At 41.9% G+C, this 16,887-nt stretch overlaps 1 protein-coding gene across 5 annotated transcripts in view; it reads left to right on the top strand.

Moving 5' to 3' along the window:
* ascc3 (activating signal cointegrator 1 complex subunit 3) overlaps positions 1-16,887 on the top strand; it is a 149,303-nt gene that overhangs the window by 66,023 nt on the left and 66,393 nt on the right. For all 5 annotated transcript variants that reach the window (XM_069171968.1, XM_069171967.1, XM_069171969.1 and 2 more), the window contains exons 11-13: positions 5,078-5,242; positions 10,483-10,659; positions 10,975-11,046. In XM_069171968.1, the coding sequence (XP_069028069.1) occupies positions 5,078-5,242; positions 10,483-10,659; positions 10,975-11,046 (414 nt within the window). The remainder of the gene's footprint in view (positions 1-5,077; positions 5,243-10,482; positions 10,660-10,974; positions 11,047-16,887) is intronic.

Below are 16,887 nucleotides of genomic sequence, written 5' to 3'. Positions count from 1 at the left end.
TGCCACCTCCATGCTTCACAGTTGGGATGGTGTTTTCAGGTCTACAAGCTTCCCCCTTTTTCCTCCAAATGTAACGGTGGTCATTATGGCCAAACAGCTCCACTTTAGTTTCATCAGACCACAGGACATGTCTCCAGAAGTTAAGGTCTTTGTCTTGGTGTCTTTTTGCAAACTGTAATCTGGCTTTTTTATGTTTCTTTAGGAGTAATGGCTTCCTTCTTGCTGAGTAGCCTTTCAGCCCATGTCGGTGCAGGACTCGTTTTACTGTGGATAATGACACTTTCTTACCAGCTTCAGCCATCATCTTCACAAGGTCTTTAGCTTTTGTTCTGGGGTTGATTTGCACATGTCGGACCAAAACACGTTCATCTCTGGGACACAGAGCCCGTCTCCTTCCTGAGCGGTGTGATGGCTGGACATTCCCATGTTTATACTTGCGTATAATTGTTTGCACAGATGAACGTGGCACCTTCAAGCATCTGGAAATTGCACCCAAGGATGAACCAGACTTGTGGAGCTCCACGATTCTCCCTGATTTCTTGGCTGATTTCTTTTGACTTTCCCATGATTTCAAACAAGGAAGCAGAGTGTTTGAGGTGTGGCCTTAAAATACATCCCCAGGTGTGCCTTCAATTAACTCACATGTTGTCAGTTAACCTATCAGGAGCTTCAAAAGCCATGACATCATCATCTGGGCTTGCCCACGTTGTTTAAAGACATAGTACTTTTGGTGTATGTAAACTTTTGACCTCAAAGAAAGTAATATAAAATTCTCGAAGAAATTCTCTTTCTCATTATTGTGACATTTAGCAAAAGTTAAATAATTTTGGTAATCCTAACGGACCTGAAACAGGAGAGGTTTAGTCTGATTTAACTTCAGACAGTGAGAAAAAAAGTGTTATGTGTCTTTTTGCACGGTGTATGTAAACTTCTGGTTTCAACTGTATATGAGTTTTAGCTCTATATTTTCTACAAAGTGGGTTAAACATTCATTTGTAAGTCAAAGCTACATGTGAACTGCCTCAAGCACTCATATTAAAATAGTGTCATCAAAATGAAATACAATGACAGGAAAATATAAAGCTGCAAAACTAAATAAAAAATGATGTAAAGTAAATAGTCTATTTTAAAAAAGAGTGTTTTTCTCAGAGAACGCTCCTTCAGCTTATTTTAATAAGTTTAATTATCCCTCTGCCTCCTTTCGTTATAATGAAACACGTAACTGATGTAGTTTTTGCTGCGATGAGGCTCAGTGGCTCTGCATCAAAAAAAAAAAAAAAAACTATAACTACGACAGCCATGAGGAGCCAGGTTTTAGCTCCTCCCTTCACACCATAAGTATGAGCATTTCCCAGCATGCCTTTGTAACTTTGAAGCATAAAGCAACTAAATAAAAAGATCTAAGTGATGTGTAGGAATTTATACATTTACTTTTTATGTAACAGCAGTTTTGGAACATTTCAATGAAGACAAATAATGAAACATAAAATGGACTATAAGTTCAAAATCATAAATGTACAAGATGGGAACAGATATATGTAATTATCAAGTTCTGCTTTTTAAAATTAACCTTTGAACTAAAAGAATGCAAACGTTGCATCCTTACAACAATGTTGAAGACAGGGTTGACATTAAAACTACATAAACGATATAGTGTTGATCCACATCTCCAAAGAAAAAATATCAATATATTGTCAAAACTTGATATATCGGTCTGTTCTAATATGAACTCTTAAAATACTTAAGTAAATGAGTGTATCCCTGCCCAACAAAAACATTCCATCTACAATGATCATAAATAGAAAATAGACCCGGAATTCATCAACGTATCATGGGCAGGTGATCTGCCTTAATAAATGCCACGTTACAATATCTAACTAATCATATGGTAACAAGCCTTCCTATGAACGCTGCAGGAAATGTCAGCGGTGTCTCCCGTATGCTGAACGAGTCTCAGACGAAGAATTAATAAGGAGAAATAAACATTCATCTCTATACCTGCCAGGCCGAGATGGAAAAAGTGTCTGAAATACATAATTTTCCTTTTAAATTAATATTTTATTGTTTTCACGATAAACAAAACATATACAAAATATTTTGATCACAAATGACAATATCAAGTTGACATTGAAACTTAAAATCTAGTCTAATAAATACTGATGATAAATCTTGAACATGTCCTTCCAGTCTGAAGAGCTGCATTTACAAAATCTAAAAAATGTACTTCTTAAAAAACAGCATTCAAATTGCAAATCATTGAGCAATGCAATTGAAATAATCAGTTTAACCTCAAAAACATTTTTTTTTGTTCAAGATCATTTTTATAATATTACAATAAATGAATTGGACTGAAGGACTTGCTTGTTGTGGATGACGCTATGATTTCTACATTACTCAGACTGCTTCTGAGATTTCACTGTTGCAGGGTTTGAAGACCAACATTTAAATAAAACGACCCCCAAATCTGCTGTGTTTTAATGGGAACATCGTTCATCAGTTCTCTGATGTTGAAGCACCTCCCCTTTAAATATTTAAAGGGACGTGTCACATGACATGAATGTAAATTAGACAGCAAAGGAGTGAGTAATGTGATGGATTACCAACTATTTTTAGGTTGGTTTTTTTTTTTTTTTTATCTCTAATTAAGATGAACATTAGCAGGCTCACTGTTCAAGAATTAATCCGAGCAGCAACCAGCGGTGATGTCTTGAAGAAAATTGTACTTTTTTAATTGTTGTTGTTCTGAATTTGTACCCTCATGGTTGAAATGCACTTATTGGGAGTCGCTTTGGATAAAAGCGTCTGCTAATTGTAATGTAATGTCATCGTTGGTTTGTGAAAGTTATGAAGCCTCCAGTTCAGATTCTGTCCGTCACCATCTTGCTAGTTCGGAGCGGTTTGGAGCAGGAAGTGACCATATTTGGACAAGCTGGGGGAGGAGCCAGTGGTGGATCTGATTGGAAACCTGACAATACTACATCACACCCACCGGTAGCTGTAACCTGACTGCACCACAGGCCTGTCAATCAAACAGACACGCCCCCCAAAAACAGGTCTTTTTGAATCTTCTTTTCTAATGAATGAGGGATTATTTTCAGATGGACCTCCAGAAAACTAATAAGAAGGAGTGACTTTAGCTAACAACACCGAGATAACTGATGGACACATTTTATTCACTTTGGATTTGATGAGAGAAGTTGAATGGGAGTCTATGGAGCCGGAGGCTTTTTGGAGCCGACCTCTAGTGGCACTCGCTGGTATTGCAGGTTAAGACGCTTCTGCATCGGCCTCATTTTTCAGACCTGGAAGCTACGAACACTTTTATATACAGTCTTTGAATTAATCCAAAACTTTTGGCATGTTTTAATAGAAATAACCAGCGTCCTGATTTTGTTGAACCTTCCTTTATTTAAAGATCTCCTCCAGAAATGTATGAAGACACACTTGGAACAATCACGTTTGTATCAATTATCTCATTAAACTTTACTCCTTCAGCAGATCGACGTGAGAACGCCTTTTAGTTTTAAACTCTGCAGAGTGAATCTCCAACATTAAACTGGAGAAACAACAAAAACATATTTTGAGTGGAATTGGACTTTAAACATAAGCAGGTTTTTAATTGGTGCTCCTTAATGAACAGCTCTTTCAGGCTTTTATTTCTTTTTTTTTTTAGGTTTATTCTGTGTTTAAATTCGTACCTTTCAGAAACATTGACGTCCATCATCTTTTATGAAATCCAGAATCGGTGGATTTGGAGGGTTGATTTCAGTCCTTCTGTGATCGATTGATAAATAGGCTGAATAACATCATCCATCCCAACAATGGCATGTTTTCTCTGCACCGCCTTGTGTGTATTTGGGAAGCAATTAAAAAAGCACTTTGGCCTGTGTTCCATTTGCCAGAGTCTCCATTTAGATTAACCAGTCGCTCCAATTAGGAGCTGGCGCTTCCCTTTCTGTGAGCACGCCAGTCTCTAATGGCTGGATAGATTGATTTAAATGCAAACTAGAGGGGATTTAATGAACTGCTTTTACAGGAAGAGTTTAATGGGAATTTGCACACCCCCGGACAGGTTGCCAAACAGTTCACACACCATTAATTATGCATTGTAGTGTTTTTCTTGAAAAGAGAGAATAAAATTGCACTGGAATTCTAGACACCAAGCAATGTGCGAAGGTATGTTGATATTTAATAGAAGTGTTGATACTGTTGAATATAATTAGTCTGAGAGGAATACCACAATAAAAGCCTGTTTTAAAGCAATAGATGTGTATTGAAAACAATATTTGTAGTTATAATAAAATCCACATTCGTCATTTAATCTCAGCTAAAATTATTATGAAGCTTCAGACATCTTAGTTTGATAAATAAAGTTAACTCTTTACCGCAGACGTCTTTTCTTTTGGACAGAAATGACTGAACGCCCCGCCTAAACCCTGAGTGTCCCACTGCGCTGCACAAAATAAGCTTCCGGCAATGTGTTTGCATTCATATCTACGGCACTTTATTTATTGCACCTTAATTGAGCCCCCTGCTAATGAGCCATGTTGTGCAGCAGCGAGACAGAGTGTGTTCGCTGTGTGTTGGTGTGTCGTTGACTCGCTGGGGGCTGCTGTGGGGAAACAAACCCCTTCATGTGGATGGGAAGCGTTTTGGCAGTGAGGCCAGCCACGAGTGTCTGTCACTAACGTTCACTGTTGGCCAGCTGGATGTCAACACTTCATGTATCCATTTCAAATTAATAGCACTCCTTGCAAATTAAAAGCCCTCTCGTGTGTCACACACAGGCCGGCCGTATATTAGGGGTTTGACTTGGTGTTGTGATATTAACCAGCAGCCTGTGTGTCGAGCAGGCGTGGACCAGAGGGTGATGTCGTTGGTTTGTGCTGCAGCACAGATGTGTGTCCCCCATGTCTACTGTGGTGTCCCTCTTCCATCGTCCTACTCTGCTTTTTACATCACAAAAGAAGAACACAAACAACACCACCTGATTTCTGTTATTCAGGAACCTCCTCTTTGGATAAAAGGTTAATGTAGATCTCTGTCCAACACCTGCTGTCTCCATGTTTGCTCTCAGATGTTGGTGACCACCCCTGAGAAGTGGGACGTTGTGACCAGGAAGAGCGTCGGGGACGTGGCTCTCTCCCAGATCGTGCGTCTCCTGATCTTGGACGAAGTCCACCTCCTGCATGAAGACCGAGGACCGGTTCTGGAGAGCCTGGTGGCCCGGACCATCAGACAGGTCAGTTCTACTCTCTGGACTTTATTTAAGTCGAGTTATGTCACGTCCAAATCCACGTTTGTTAGTTGAACAGCAGATAATCTTACCGCCACCAGGGTGCATGTTCAGAGAGGTGGTACAGTGTGTTTTGAGCACAACGTAAAACAAACCAATCAGAGAGTCGTCTGCCTTCCCTTTAAAAGCGCGGTGGACTCTGAAGACATTGAAGGATTGCTGTTAGAAAGCTATATGGACACTTACATCTCCCATCCTGATGAACTGCTGCCACATGTGAGTCTGTGGAAGGCAATTAATAAATGTAAAGAGAAGCAGATATCATATTTAGACTGATTGTAACACCACACACTCAGCCACGCATCGTGTCCTTTCAATTACATTTTGATCCTTAAAATTCTGCCGTGACTACGAGTCCATTGTGTCTGTCCTTGGCACTGCGTGATGTGATTCAGTCTGCAGCCAGTTCATGAAGGCCTTTAGATCTGCTGCTATAAACAGCCAGAGATACGTTCAGCCTGTGAGGGTCTAATATGAAGCTACATATAAATATAAACGCATGAGATATGTAACTCAAACCAGCCGTAATACATTTTTAATAGTTCACCCAGCTGACCTGTAAACCATCGCTTTGTTATCACCATGAAATTTCACAAAGCTAATAAATAAGGAGTTTAAAAACTGACTGACTATAAGGATAAAAAAAAAAAGGATCAAATTAAAATAACCTGAAAAGAAGAGGAGATAATTAAGGAAAGAACAACTGATGGCAGTCAGGTTGTACAACCCAGTTTCCAAAAAAGTTGGGATGCTGTGGAAAATGTAAATAAAAACAGGATACAATGATTTGCAAATCACATAAACCCATATTTAATAGACCAAAGACAACATATCAAATGTTAAAACTGAGAAATTGTATTGTTTTATAAAAGTATATACCTTTTTTTTTAATACAGACCATGGTTTTCACAAGTGTTCCTGAGCCCATGCAGTGATTTCCACTCCAGAATAGTGTGTTTTTAATGCAGTGCTGCCTGAGGGCCCGAAGATCACCACCATCCAATATTGGTTTCCAGCCTTGTCCCTTGTGTTCAGAGATTTCTCCAGATTCTCTGAATCTTTTAATGATATTATGAACCGTAGACGATGAAATCCACTAATTCTTCGTAGTTTTACGTTGAGGAACATTTATTCTTAGATTGTTGAACTATTTTCCCACACAGTCTTTCACAGAGTGGTGAACCTCTCTCCATCTTCACTGCTGAGAGACTCTGCCTCTGAAATCATCTTTTTAGACCCAATCATGTTACTGATCTGTTGCCATGGTAACCTAATTAGTTGTGAGATGTTCCACCAGGTGGTCTATTTTCAATTAAATATGGGTTTTTGAGATTTGCAAATCATTGCATTCTGTTTTTATTTACATTTTACACAGTGTCCCAACTTTTTCAGAAACAGAGTTGTAGAAAGGTGAGCGAACCGACAGATGTGTAAAAATAGAATAACACTGTGTGGAAGTGGACCAGCTCATCAACGTGAGAAATGTTCTAAATGTAAGGACAGCGTCTGCATGCTGAAGGACTGAGAGCAGAGAGGGAGGCAGTGAAACAGAGAGGCGGGATGAGCTGCTGTGCTGTGCAGCCACCGAGACCTCTTTGGCGAGGTTAACCGCGAGGTAATTGAAAACTGGTGTGTACATGTGACCGCTGTTTACTCGGTTCACAGCCCATTTATCTGCAGGGTTAGCTGATATTACTGAAGAAGGGCTGACTTGGCGCTTTGTGCACCTTAACACCTCCGGAGTTTGCTGCAGTGCACGAGTTTGAAGCGTCCTGATTGTCCCGTGCTGTCAGCGGTAAGAACATAGAGACTGAACCATTCGCACATTCCAGAAACAGGGTGTAACACCCTCATTGTAAAGCACCAGACAATTCTCATTGTCTACTCCTAGAGTAGAGTCGAGTACAGTATAGTATAGTACAGTCGAGTAGAGTACAGTACAGTACAGTAGAGTAAAGTACAGTGTAGTAGAGTACAGTAGAGTAAAGTACAGTATAGTAGAGTACAGTACAGTAGAGTAAAGTACAGTGTAGTAGAGTACAGTACAGTACAGTAGAGTAAAGTGCAGTGTAGTAGAGTACAGTAGAGTAGAGTACAGTATAGTAGAGTACAGTACAATATAGTAGAGTAAAGTATAGTGTAGTAGAGTACAGTACAGTAGAGTAAAGTACAGTGTAGTAGAGTACAGTACAGTAGAGTAAAGTGCAGTGTAGTAGAGTACAGTAGAGTTGAAAAATGACCTGGAAGAAAAAAACATAGAAGAACCACATAAACGTAATGATTAAGGAACGTGACCGTCAGTGCAGCAGCGGGGCGTCCTTTCTGTGTGTGTGTGTGTGTGTGTGTGTGTGTGTGTGTGTGTGTGTGTGTGTGTGCGTGTGTGCGTGCGTGCGTGCGTGCGTGCGTGCGTGTGTGTGGGCGGGGGGCCTCCTGTTGTGTGTGTGTGTGTGTGTGTGTGTGTGTCCTCCTGTTGTGTGTGTAATAGGTTCTGGACAACAACGTGTCTCTGAGGATTAATGCAGATCAGCCTTTGATTCTCCAACATCTCTTGAAGCATCAGTTCATTCTTGTTTAGTTTTTTGTCGTCTGGGACTCAGTGAGGAAGTTAAATATAGAATCTATGAGGAGCTTCACACTCTGAGGTGTAGTGCAGCATTTCAACATGTAAAACAATAAATGTGGGAAAAGGAGCCGTGGGGATTAGGAGGAGCTCTTTTAAGAAGAACAAGCTTTTGCAGAGAATAGATAATAATAGAACATCTTCTGGCCTTTAATGCTGTTTGTGTTTCAGGATGGAGTCCATCTCCTCCAAGAGAACTCGCTCTGCCGCTAATTATGTTTGACGGGCCGCACGTTTCTGTTTGTCTTTGGGAGGACTTGTTTACAGCTCATAGCCTGCACTCCAACAGGAGACCCCCCCCCCCCCCCCCCCCACACACACACACACACCTCCTTCATCTCTCTGTCCAATTATTGCCACACCTGACAGACTGCTGTAATTGATTGTGCTGAAGGAATTACGTCGGCTGCTACTGATACGCTCGGTGCTTAAGTTCACCTCCTCAGACGCATTAATATGGAAATCCCTGTAAACTAAATGATATCTGTCCCCCTTTTTATGCAAATGTTTCCGAAGCGAGCCAGTTATCGCTTTGATGTTGTGCTTGGAAGAGCTTTGGTTTCCTCTGCGTTTTCCTGGCCGGGTGTACTGCGACCAATTATGCACTGTATTGAAGATAAAAGTCCCTCCAACCTTTATGACAGAAACCTTTAATGTCGCTCTGTTGTCGGGCTTCTTCCTCCCGGTTTGGTATTTAGGGAGCATTTGTGCTCCATACAGACATACAAGCCTTCCTTTTCTAATTAGGTACATTAAGTGTCCGGCTGTGATTCTTAATGGCCTCGCTAGTGTGCAGTTTACAGCTTGTTTAGTTGTTTAATCCAAATGAGGGTCACTTGGAGATGCAGTGACATCAGGCAGTTAGAAAACTCTTTGTCTTATTTTTCTCTTGGAGCAAACAACAAACTAAATGTTCTATCAGCCTCGAGTTCACGAGTCGTGACGTGTTTGCTGATGTTAACAGAAAGGTCAGAGGTCATGGAAGTTCACGTTTGGTTGGATGTGAAGCTCATATATTGTAATATTAGTCACGTAGAGTTTGTCTTCATAACTTAGCCTACATCTCAGGGAAACCTTGATCTTCCCGACGGCCTCATCTTTTAACCTCTGTGTCTTTGTATTTCCTGTTAGCTTGATAAACTGTTAGCCTGTGTGACTTCGAGACGCCGTCCACGTTGCTGTTGCTTAGCAACGGCGTTCTTACGACTTAACCACTTGAACGCCGAGTATGTGGTGCACACGACTTCCCGTGTTGTAACCACGAGTTCCATTTGATTATCATAAGAAGTTCCGACACGGCCCTTTTGTTATCAGGTAGTAGTTAAAAAAAAAAAAAAAAAACTTCCTGGAAACATTAATTTTTACTCTTTTAAGCACAAAATGAATAAAACATCCTCTGAGTGACAGTGAGAAGAACGGGGACTCTTGGTGGTGTTGAGTACTTCTCCGTATCTCGGTGAACTACACAGAGGGCGTCACACATCACCTCACTGTCTAATTTTAATACGCTGACCTATTAATATTATATTGTTCAACTCATTAGCAGCTCTCCTCGGGGTGATCGTAAAGTCAGCTGTTAATCACAGTTACCTCATGTTGTCATAAAATTTTATGATGTCATAAAGTCACCTGAAACAGGTTCTTCATCTCTTCAGCGTGAAATCCTTGTTTGTATAAAGTAGAAGGAAGTGTGTGTGTGTGTGTGTGTGTGTGTGTGTGTGTGTGTGTGTGTGTGTGTGTGTGTGTGGAGGCCCAGCTGCCTGCAGGGATTGGTGGGGTCTTATCTTGATGGGATGCTTTGACAGGTACTGCATCACATTAAAGGCCTTACCAATCTTCCCTGTCACTCCCCCTCCCCTTCCAACCCTCCCCAACACCTCCACCTCCTCCCCCTCCAGTTTTCTCTCCTCTCCCCCACGTTGATACACAACATGTTGAATTTTCAAGTTTCAAAGACAATTTAAAGACAGTCCATGAGCAGAATTGTTTACTTTGTGTCAGGAGTTGAGGACGCCGTTTCCTGCTCGCTCTCTGTAATGTTTTCTGAATTTGATTCTCCGCAAACACACAAAACTTCTTCTCTCAGCTTTTGTTGATGCAGTTTCAGGACGATCGGCAGTTTTTTCTTCTTTATTTGTACACATCAGGGTTCGCCTGGTGTTTCCTCTGTCTGACTGTCACTGTGTGATTGCTGATAATAAGTATGTTCTGCTTTAGGACCAGTGTGAGTGTGTTTTAAAGGTTTGGACATACGTTGGTGGAAGAACCTGAAGCTGTTTCCCTCCTTTTCCCAGAAGGCTTTCAATGTGAGATTTGTGCTGACTTGGTGGTTTTCTCGCTGGTTGTGACTGGAAACGTGCGGCAGGCAGGTGTCAGTCAGCTGTTGACTGAACTGTAACTCCCCATGGTTGGTCTTCATGTTGGTGTATGACGGACTTTATAATCAAGCTTTTAAACCCTTTAAATCCTCTCAGGTTGTGTGTCCAGTACTTTTCCTCCTCTTGCCGGTAACCCTCGGGCCGGCATGCCATCTAACTGTCTCGCCGTGTTGTTGTGTGACGGTCAGGTGGAGTCCACTCAGAGTATGATCCGGATCCTCGGGCTGTCCGCCACGCTGCCCAACTACCTGGACGTGGCCGCCTTCCTCCACGTCAACCCCTACATCGGCCTCTTCTTCTTCGACAGCCGCTTCAGACCGGTGCCCCTCGGACAGACGTTCGTCGGCATCAAATCCACCAACAAGGTAAATGAACGGCGATCCTGTCGCTGTATTTAGAAACCAGCAGAACTGGCAGCTTCCACGTGAACGAGGTGAAACATGCTTTCGGTCGCAGTGAGTGATAATAAAAGATAAAGTCGAGGTTTTCAACAGCGTCACCATGACACCATTGTTCGCTGTGGTGATAACACACAGACTGCAGAACTATAACAGTTTATATTGAAGGACAAACCTGAGTGAGATGGAGGTGTGAAAAGGATTTATTATATTTACGAGTCCGAACATGAGTCAGTGGATTTAAAATGTTTATTGTGATTTATTTTTTTTTGTCCTGTTCAGATCCAACAGATTCACGACACAGAGGAGGTTTGTTACAACAAGGTGCTGGAGCAGGTGAAAGCAGGTCATCAGGTAAGAGTTCCTCAACAACAGCGTACACGTGTGTGTGTGTGTGTGTGTGTGTGTGTGTGTGTGTGTCTATGTGTGAGTTTAATATTAATAAATGCAAGGATTCTCTCAGACCTGCTCATCGTTATTAACTATATAAAAGTGTTTGTAGCTTCCTGCTCTGAAAAATGGTTCCGATGCAGAAGTGTCTTAAACTGCAATACCACCGAGTGCCACTAGAGGTCGGCTCCAAAAAGCCTCCGGCTCCATAGACTTCCATTCAACTTCTCTCATGAAAGAAGTAAATACATATTTTACACAAGTTATCTCTTGCTCAGAGTTTCACACTTCTTCTTTTGGAGCGTTCTGAGTGCTTCATCCTGGTACTTGTAGTGTTCTGATGTTTATGTACTGACAGTGTGAACACACTGATGCACTCAGAGTAGAGAGAGTTAGTACATAAGTGCAACATCTGGAACACAGCACTAGTTTACCTGGTTTGGAGGTAGTTCCACATTTTGCACATCTCTGAAAAGCAATGTGACTCCAAAAAAGTGTGTTCTGCTGCATTTGTGGAAACTAGATTTTTAATTTTCTATCTACTAACGAGGAAGCATGATTCAAACTGTCAAATACTCCTCAACAATAAGCTCAGCAACTCCTGGAGTTATGATAAATGACTTTGGGAAAGTTTCAGCTGGTCTAAAATCTTCACTGACGACACTGTTAAACAGATGAAAACGTATCAGACTGAGTGGATCGTTATCGAACTGGCAGATTAAATCCTCAGTCAGAAGAACGAAGCTGTTTGTAGTGACGCTGTGGTTCTAAACAGAGCTCCTGATGTCACAAACATTGACTGTAATATTGACTTTTAGATTCTCAGCTGCTGTCATTTCTTCTTCTGAAGCAGTTTCTCAGCGGTGATGAATCACGATAGAAGACATGAAACTTAACAGTTTTATTATAAACATTGTTTGTGGATCACAGGATCGAGCTAATTGCTGAAAGTTACTAATTATGACATAATCCTTCCTGGTTTTCTTGCTTACTGCAGAAAAAACGTACACAGACGAGCTGAAACATTAAAACCACGAACAGATAAAAAGGGTTATTGTTCATTAACTCTCAGGATATAGTCACTGATAAGTAAATAGTCGGTTCTCCTTGCCGAAGCGTTGGATGTAGAAGACGGAGAAGGGAGGTGTAAAGACTAAGGACCTGATTTACATGTTTATTCCAAAAGTTTGCACATTTATTTTGCACCCGTTTCCAGATGGCCGACTAAAAGTAACTGTGTCACTGATATCAGGTGCAAATCGCTGTATTTAAATGAGGTGTTTGAGTTTGTTAAAGTAATTCCAGCCATGAAAAAACAGAACAACCGCAGAAAAAAAAGGAAATTTGATCTCATTGAAATCAAGAAATTTAAATAAAAAAGAACAAACGCTACACGGGAGATTATCAGCAAGAAAGTCAAAAAGAAAAAGATCAATAGATGAAATTAAGAGAAGATGATAAGATATTAGGTGAAAGGACACATTCAGGACCCGGGACAGAGACACATTCAGGACAGAGACACATTTAGGACCTGGGACAGAGACACATTTGGGACCTGGGACAGAGACACATTCGGGACCTGGGACAGACAAACATTCAGGACCTGGGACAGAGACACATTCAGGACCTGGGACAGAGACATATTCAGGACCTGGGACAGAGACACATTCAGCACCCGGGACAGAGACACATTCAGGACCTGGGACAGAGACATATTCAGGACCTGAGACAGAGACACATTCAGCATCCGGGACAGAGACACATTCAGGACCTGGGACAGAGACATATTCAGGACCTGAGACAGACACATTCAGCACCCGGGACAGAGACACATTCAGGACCTGGGACGGAGACATATTCAGGACCTGAGACAGAGACATATTCGCGACCTGGTGCAAATGTGCAACTTGCCTGATTACACACAGTGAAGGAAATAATTATTTGATCCCTTGCCGATTTTGTAAGTTTGCCCACTGACAAAGAAATGAACGGTCTGTAATTGTAGTGGAGGTTTATTTTAACAGTGAGAGACAGAATATCCAAAAAAAAATCCAGAACACATCATATAACAGTTATAAATTGATTTGCATTTGATTATGTGAAATAACTACACGGGAGGAACTTGTTCATGATCTACAGACAGCTGGGACCACAGGCACCAAGAAAACCATCGGTAACACACGACGCCATCATGGATTAAAATCCTGCAGCGCTGCGAAGTCCCCCTGCTCAAGAAGGCACATGGACAGGCCCATCTGAAGTTTACAATGAACACCTGAATGATTGAGAGGCTTGGGAGAAGGTGAAGTGGTCAGAGAAGACCAACATCCACCTCTTTGGCATCAACTGGACTCGCTGTGTTTGGAGGAAGAGAAGTGATGACTATAACCTGAGAACACCGTCCCCACCGTCCAGCATGGAGGTGGAGACATTCTGCTTTGGGGGTGTTTCTCTGCTGAGGGGACAGGACGACTTCACCGCATCAAGGGGAGGACGGACGGGGCCACGTACCGGGACATCTTGGGGGACGACCTCCTTCCCTCAGCCTGGACATTGATGACGGGTCGTGGACGGGTCTTCAGCACCACAATGACCCAAAACATACGGCGAGGCAACAAAGGAGCGGCTCAAGAAGAAGCACATGAAGGTCACGGAGAGGTCGAGCTGGTCTCCGGACCTGAATCCCATAGAACATCTGTGGAGGGAGCTGAAGCTTCCAGTTGCTGAGCAACAGCCTGGAAACCTGAAGGATTTGGAGGATCTGCAAAGAGGAGTGAACAACATCCCTCCTAAGATGTTCAAACCTGTAGAACAACTACCAGAAACATCTGACCTCTGACCTCGCCAACAACGCTTTCTCCACCAAGTACTGAGTCATGTTTTGCGACAAGATCAAATAGTTATTTTACACAATCAAATGCAAATTGTTTTTATATGATGTGATTTCCTGGTTGTTGTTTTTTTTTTATATTCTGACTCTCGCTGTTAGAATAAACCTCCATTACAATTATAGACCGTTCATTTCTTTGTCAGTGGGCAAACTTACAAAATCAGCAAGGGCTCAAATAAGTATTTCCTTCACTATGTAATCGGGTAAGTTGCACATCTGAAAAGCTCAAAGCTCACTGGATGTGGTCAGATCAGCTGGGACGTTTGTTTGTGGGTGATGTGAGGTTTTACTCGTGATTTTACACACGCAGACCTTAAAGAAGCTGCTGCTGATTGGTGTGAGACACCAGCGCTCACCTCCACAGGTCTGGTAGACTGTCCCAGTGATATTGTTTTATATTTAAACTTGGTCTAGTTGTGTCCTACGAATGAGATTTCCTCGACTATGATCACATTCAGTGAATACTTTCCCTTCAACAGAGTTGATCTCCTTTAGTCAGCGTTGTCGGTGAAAGCTGGAGTCTCCGTACATTTTTTCTTAGACTAAAAGTCTGATTGTTTTCATCCCATACATCCCCACCATACTCAAATCTCTTTTCTTTTCTTTTTTTTTGTTGCTACCACCATCACTGTGAAGAGTTTGGAGTCTTTAACACGACTCCTGTTTTCCTAAAAAATATATTTCTCTGAGCTTTTTCACAAATAAAAACTCCTGCACTAAATATTTTGGTGAACCTTTTGGAATGAACACCTGCTATCTGAAGTCTCTGAAGTCCTTATCTCCCCCAGTGTTACCTTCCTTTTTATCACCCCCCCCCCCAAAAAAAACAAAAACAAATCTCACACACACACACACACACTCACGCACGCACGCACTCACACGCACGCACGCACACACACCCACGCACGCACGCACACACGCACGCACACACACGCACACACACACACACGCACGCACACACACACGCACGCACACACACACACACACACACACACACACACACACACACACACACACACACCTCGTCTCATTCTGCTTCCACTCCGCAGCCTCACCAGGCCTTTTGGGAACATGTGAGTGGTGAATTCAGACTTTACCGTTTAGCTCCCATCTGCTTCAGGAGTTGAGCTCCCTGTTGAGCACTGTTTTTATCCTGTCTGCATCATTTTATCACACACACACACACACACACACTCTCTCACACACACACTCTCACACACACACACCCTTTATGCAGCTCTCTCCCATTCTCTCCCTCAGAGACACACTTATTATTAGTCTTTCTGCAGCCCCTGAGAATTTGTGAGCCAACTTGATTCGGCACCACTGACAACTTTTTTATATCTGTGTTTGATACGATATGATGCTCCAGTCCGGCTCGCAGGTTGAAGCGTCTTCACCCAGTTTTACATTTTCCAGAAATGTCTGTGATGTATATTAATTTCATCTGGGAGGCTGTGATGGATGAAACTTCCTGTAGGATTTTTTTTCCCACCACCCTCCTGGTGGGAAACATGCGGTCAGAAAGAAGTTTAATAAGCTGAGGAGCCAGCAGTTACTGCAGACAACACTTCCCCACACACACACACACACACACACACACACATACACACAAACCGCTCAGTGGTGCTGATAAAACACCTCGGATAAATAAGGTCAGCTGCAGCGGTCCCCTCAGACCCTCCATGTGTGGAGAAAACACACAGCTGGTTGCTGCACAAGTCTGCTGTCGTGTTATGTTGTTTGGTCCAATAATAGCTATAATTCAACCACAAAAGGTTACAGGATTACATACAAATAAAATCTCTTGGGCTCTTTCACTGCTATTAATACGTTAACTAAGGAATTATTACTCTGCAGTCGTTGTAATTATTCTGTCTACAAACATCATTGACTCACAAAATGTTCCAACCATAGACTGGATATAAAAGTGTTCGTAGCTTCAGGTCTGAAAAATGGTTTTCAGGAGGTCCATCTGAAAATAATCCCTCATTCATTAGAAAAGAAGATTCAAGAAGACCTGTTTTTGGGGGCGTGTCTGTTTGATTGACAGGTCTGTGGTGCAGTCAGGTTACTGCTATCGGTGGGCGGCACGTAGTATCGTCAGGTTTCCAATCAGATCGGTCAGATCCACCGCTGGCTCCTCCCCCAGCTCGTCCAAATATGGTCACTTCCTGCTCCAAACCGCTCTGAACTAGCAAGATGGTGACGGACAGAATCTGAACTGGAGGATTCATAACGTTCACAAACCAACGATGACGTCACTGATGGTTGATGACATCACTGATGGTTGATGATTGGTTAAAAACACTGCAGACAGTTGTCTGCATTTTAAATTCCCCTAAATATACAATCAAATTGCTTACAGTATGTATGTTACAACAGGTTCAAGTCAATTTGTCCAACTTAAGTGAAGCCTTATTTTATCTTTAGACAAACATTTGAATATGTTTTTGGATTTAACCCCCTCTCTTCTATTTAAAAGCATGTTAGAAAGGTTTTATTTAATTGAGCAATATTACAAAACTGCTCAGTTAGCTCAGTCTGTTTGGAACTAAGATATCTGATGAACAAAGATATCTGGTGAACTAAGATATCTGAAGAACAAAGATATCTGATGAACAAAGATATCCATGGACTCATGTGTTTTTAACATTTTAGCTCCGTGTCATGTGTTCAAACCAAACCGGTCCAGCTAGCCACCTCTAGGATTGTAAGTGCGTGACTATCCGTGGTGTTACGGTACGGGTGCTCGGAGCGACCAAAAAGGACCAAAAGAGACCCGACTTCACCAAATGGGTCATTTAATAGAACTGTAACAAGTAGAAACTACATTATATTACATATTATATGAAATTCTATTCTAGGTGTATGTTCCCATTGAGAAGATGGAGTGATATTAAAGGGCGGCACGG

Source organism: Embiotoca jacksoni, unplaced genomic scaffold, assembly GCF_022577435.1.
Source record: "Embiotoca jacksoni isolate LCO1_2020_lvr unplaced genomic scaffold, fEmbJac1.0.p SCAF_50, whole genome shotgun sequence".
NCBI classification, from domain to species: Eukaryota; Metazoa; Chordata; class Actinopteri; family Embiotocidae; genus Embiotoca; species Embiotoca jacksoni.
This window is presented reverse-complemented; position numbering and strand designations above follow the sequence as displayed.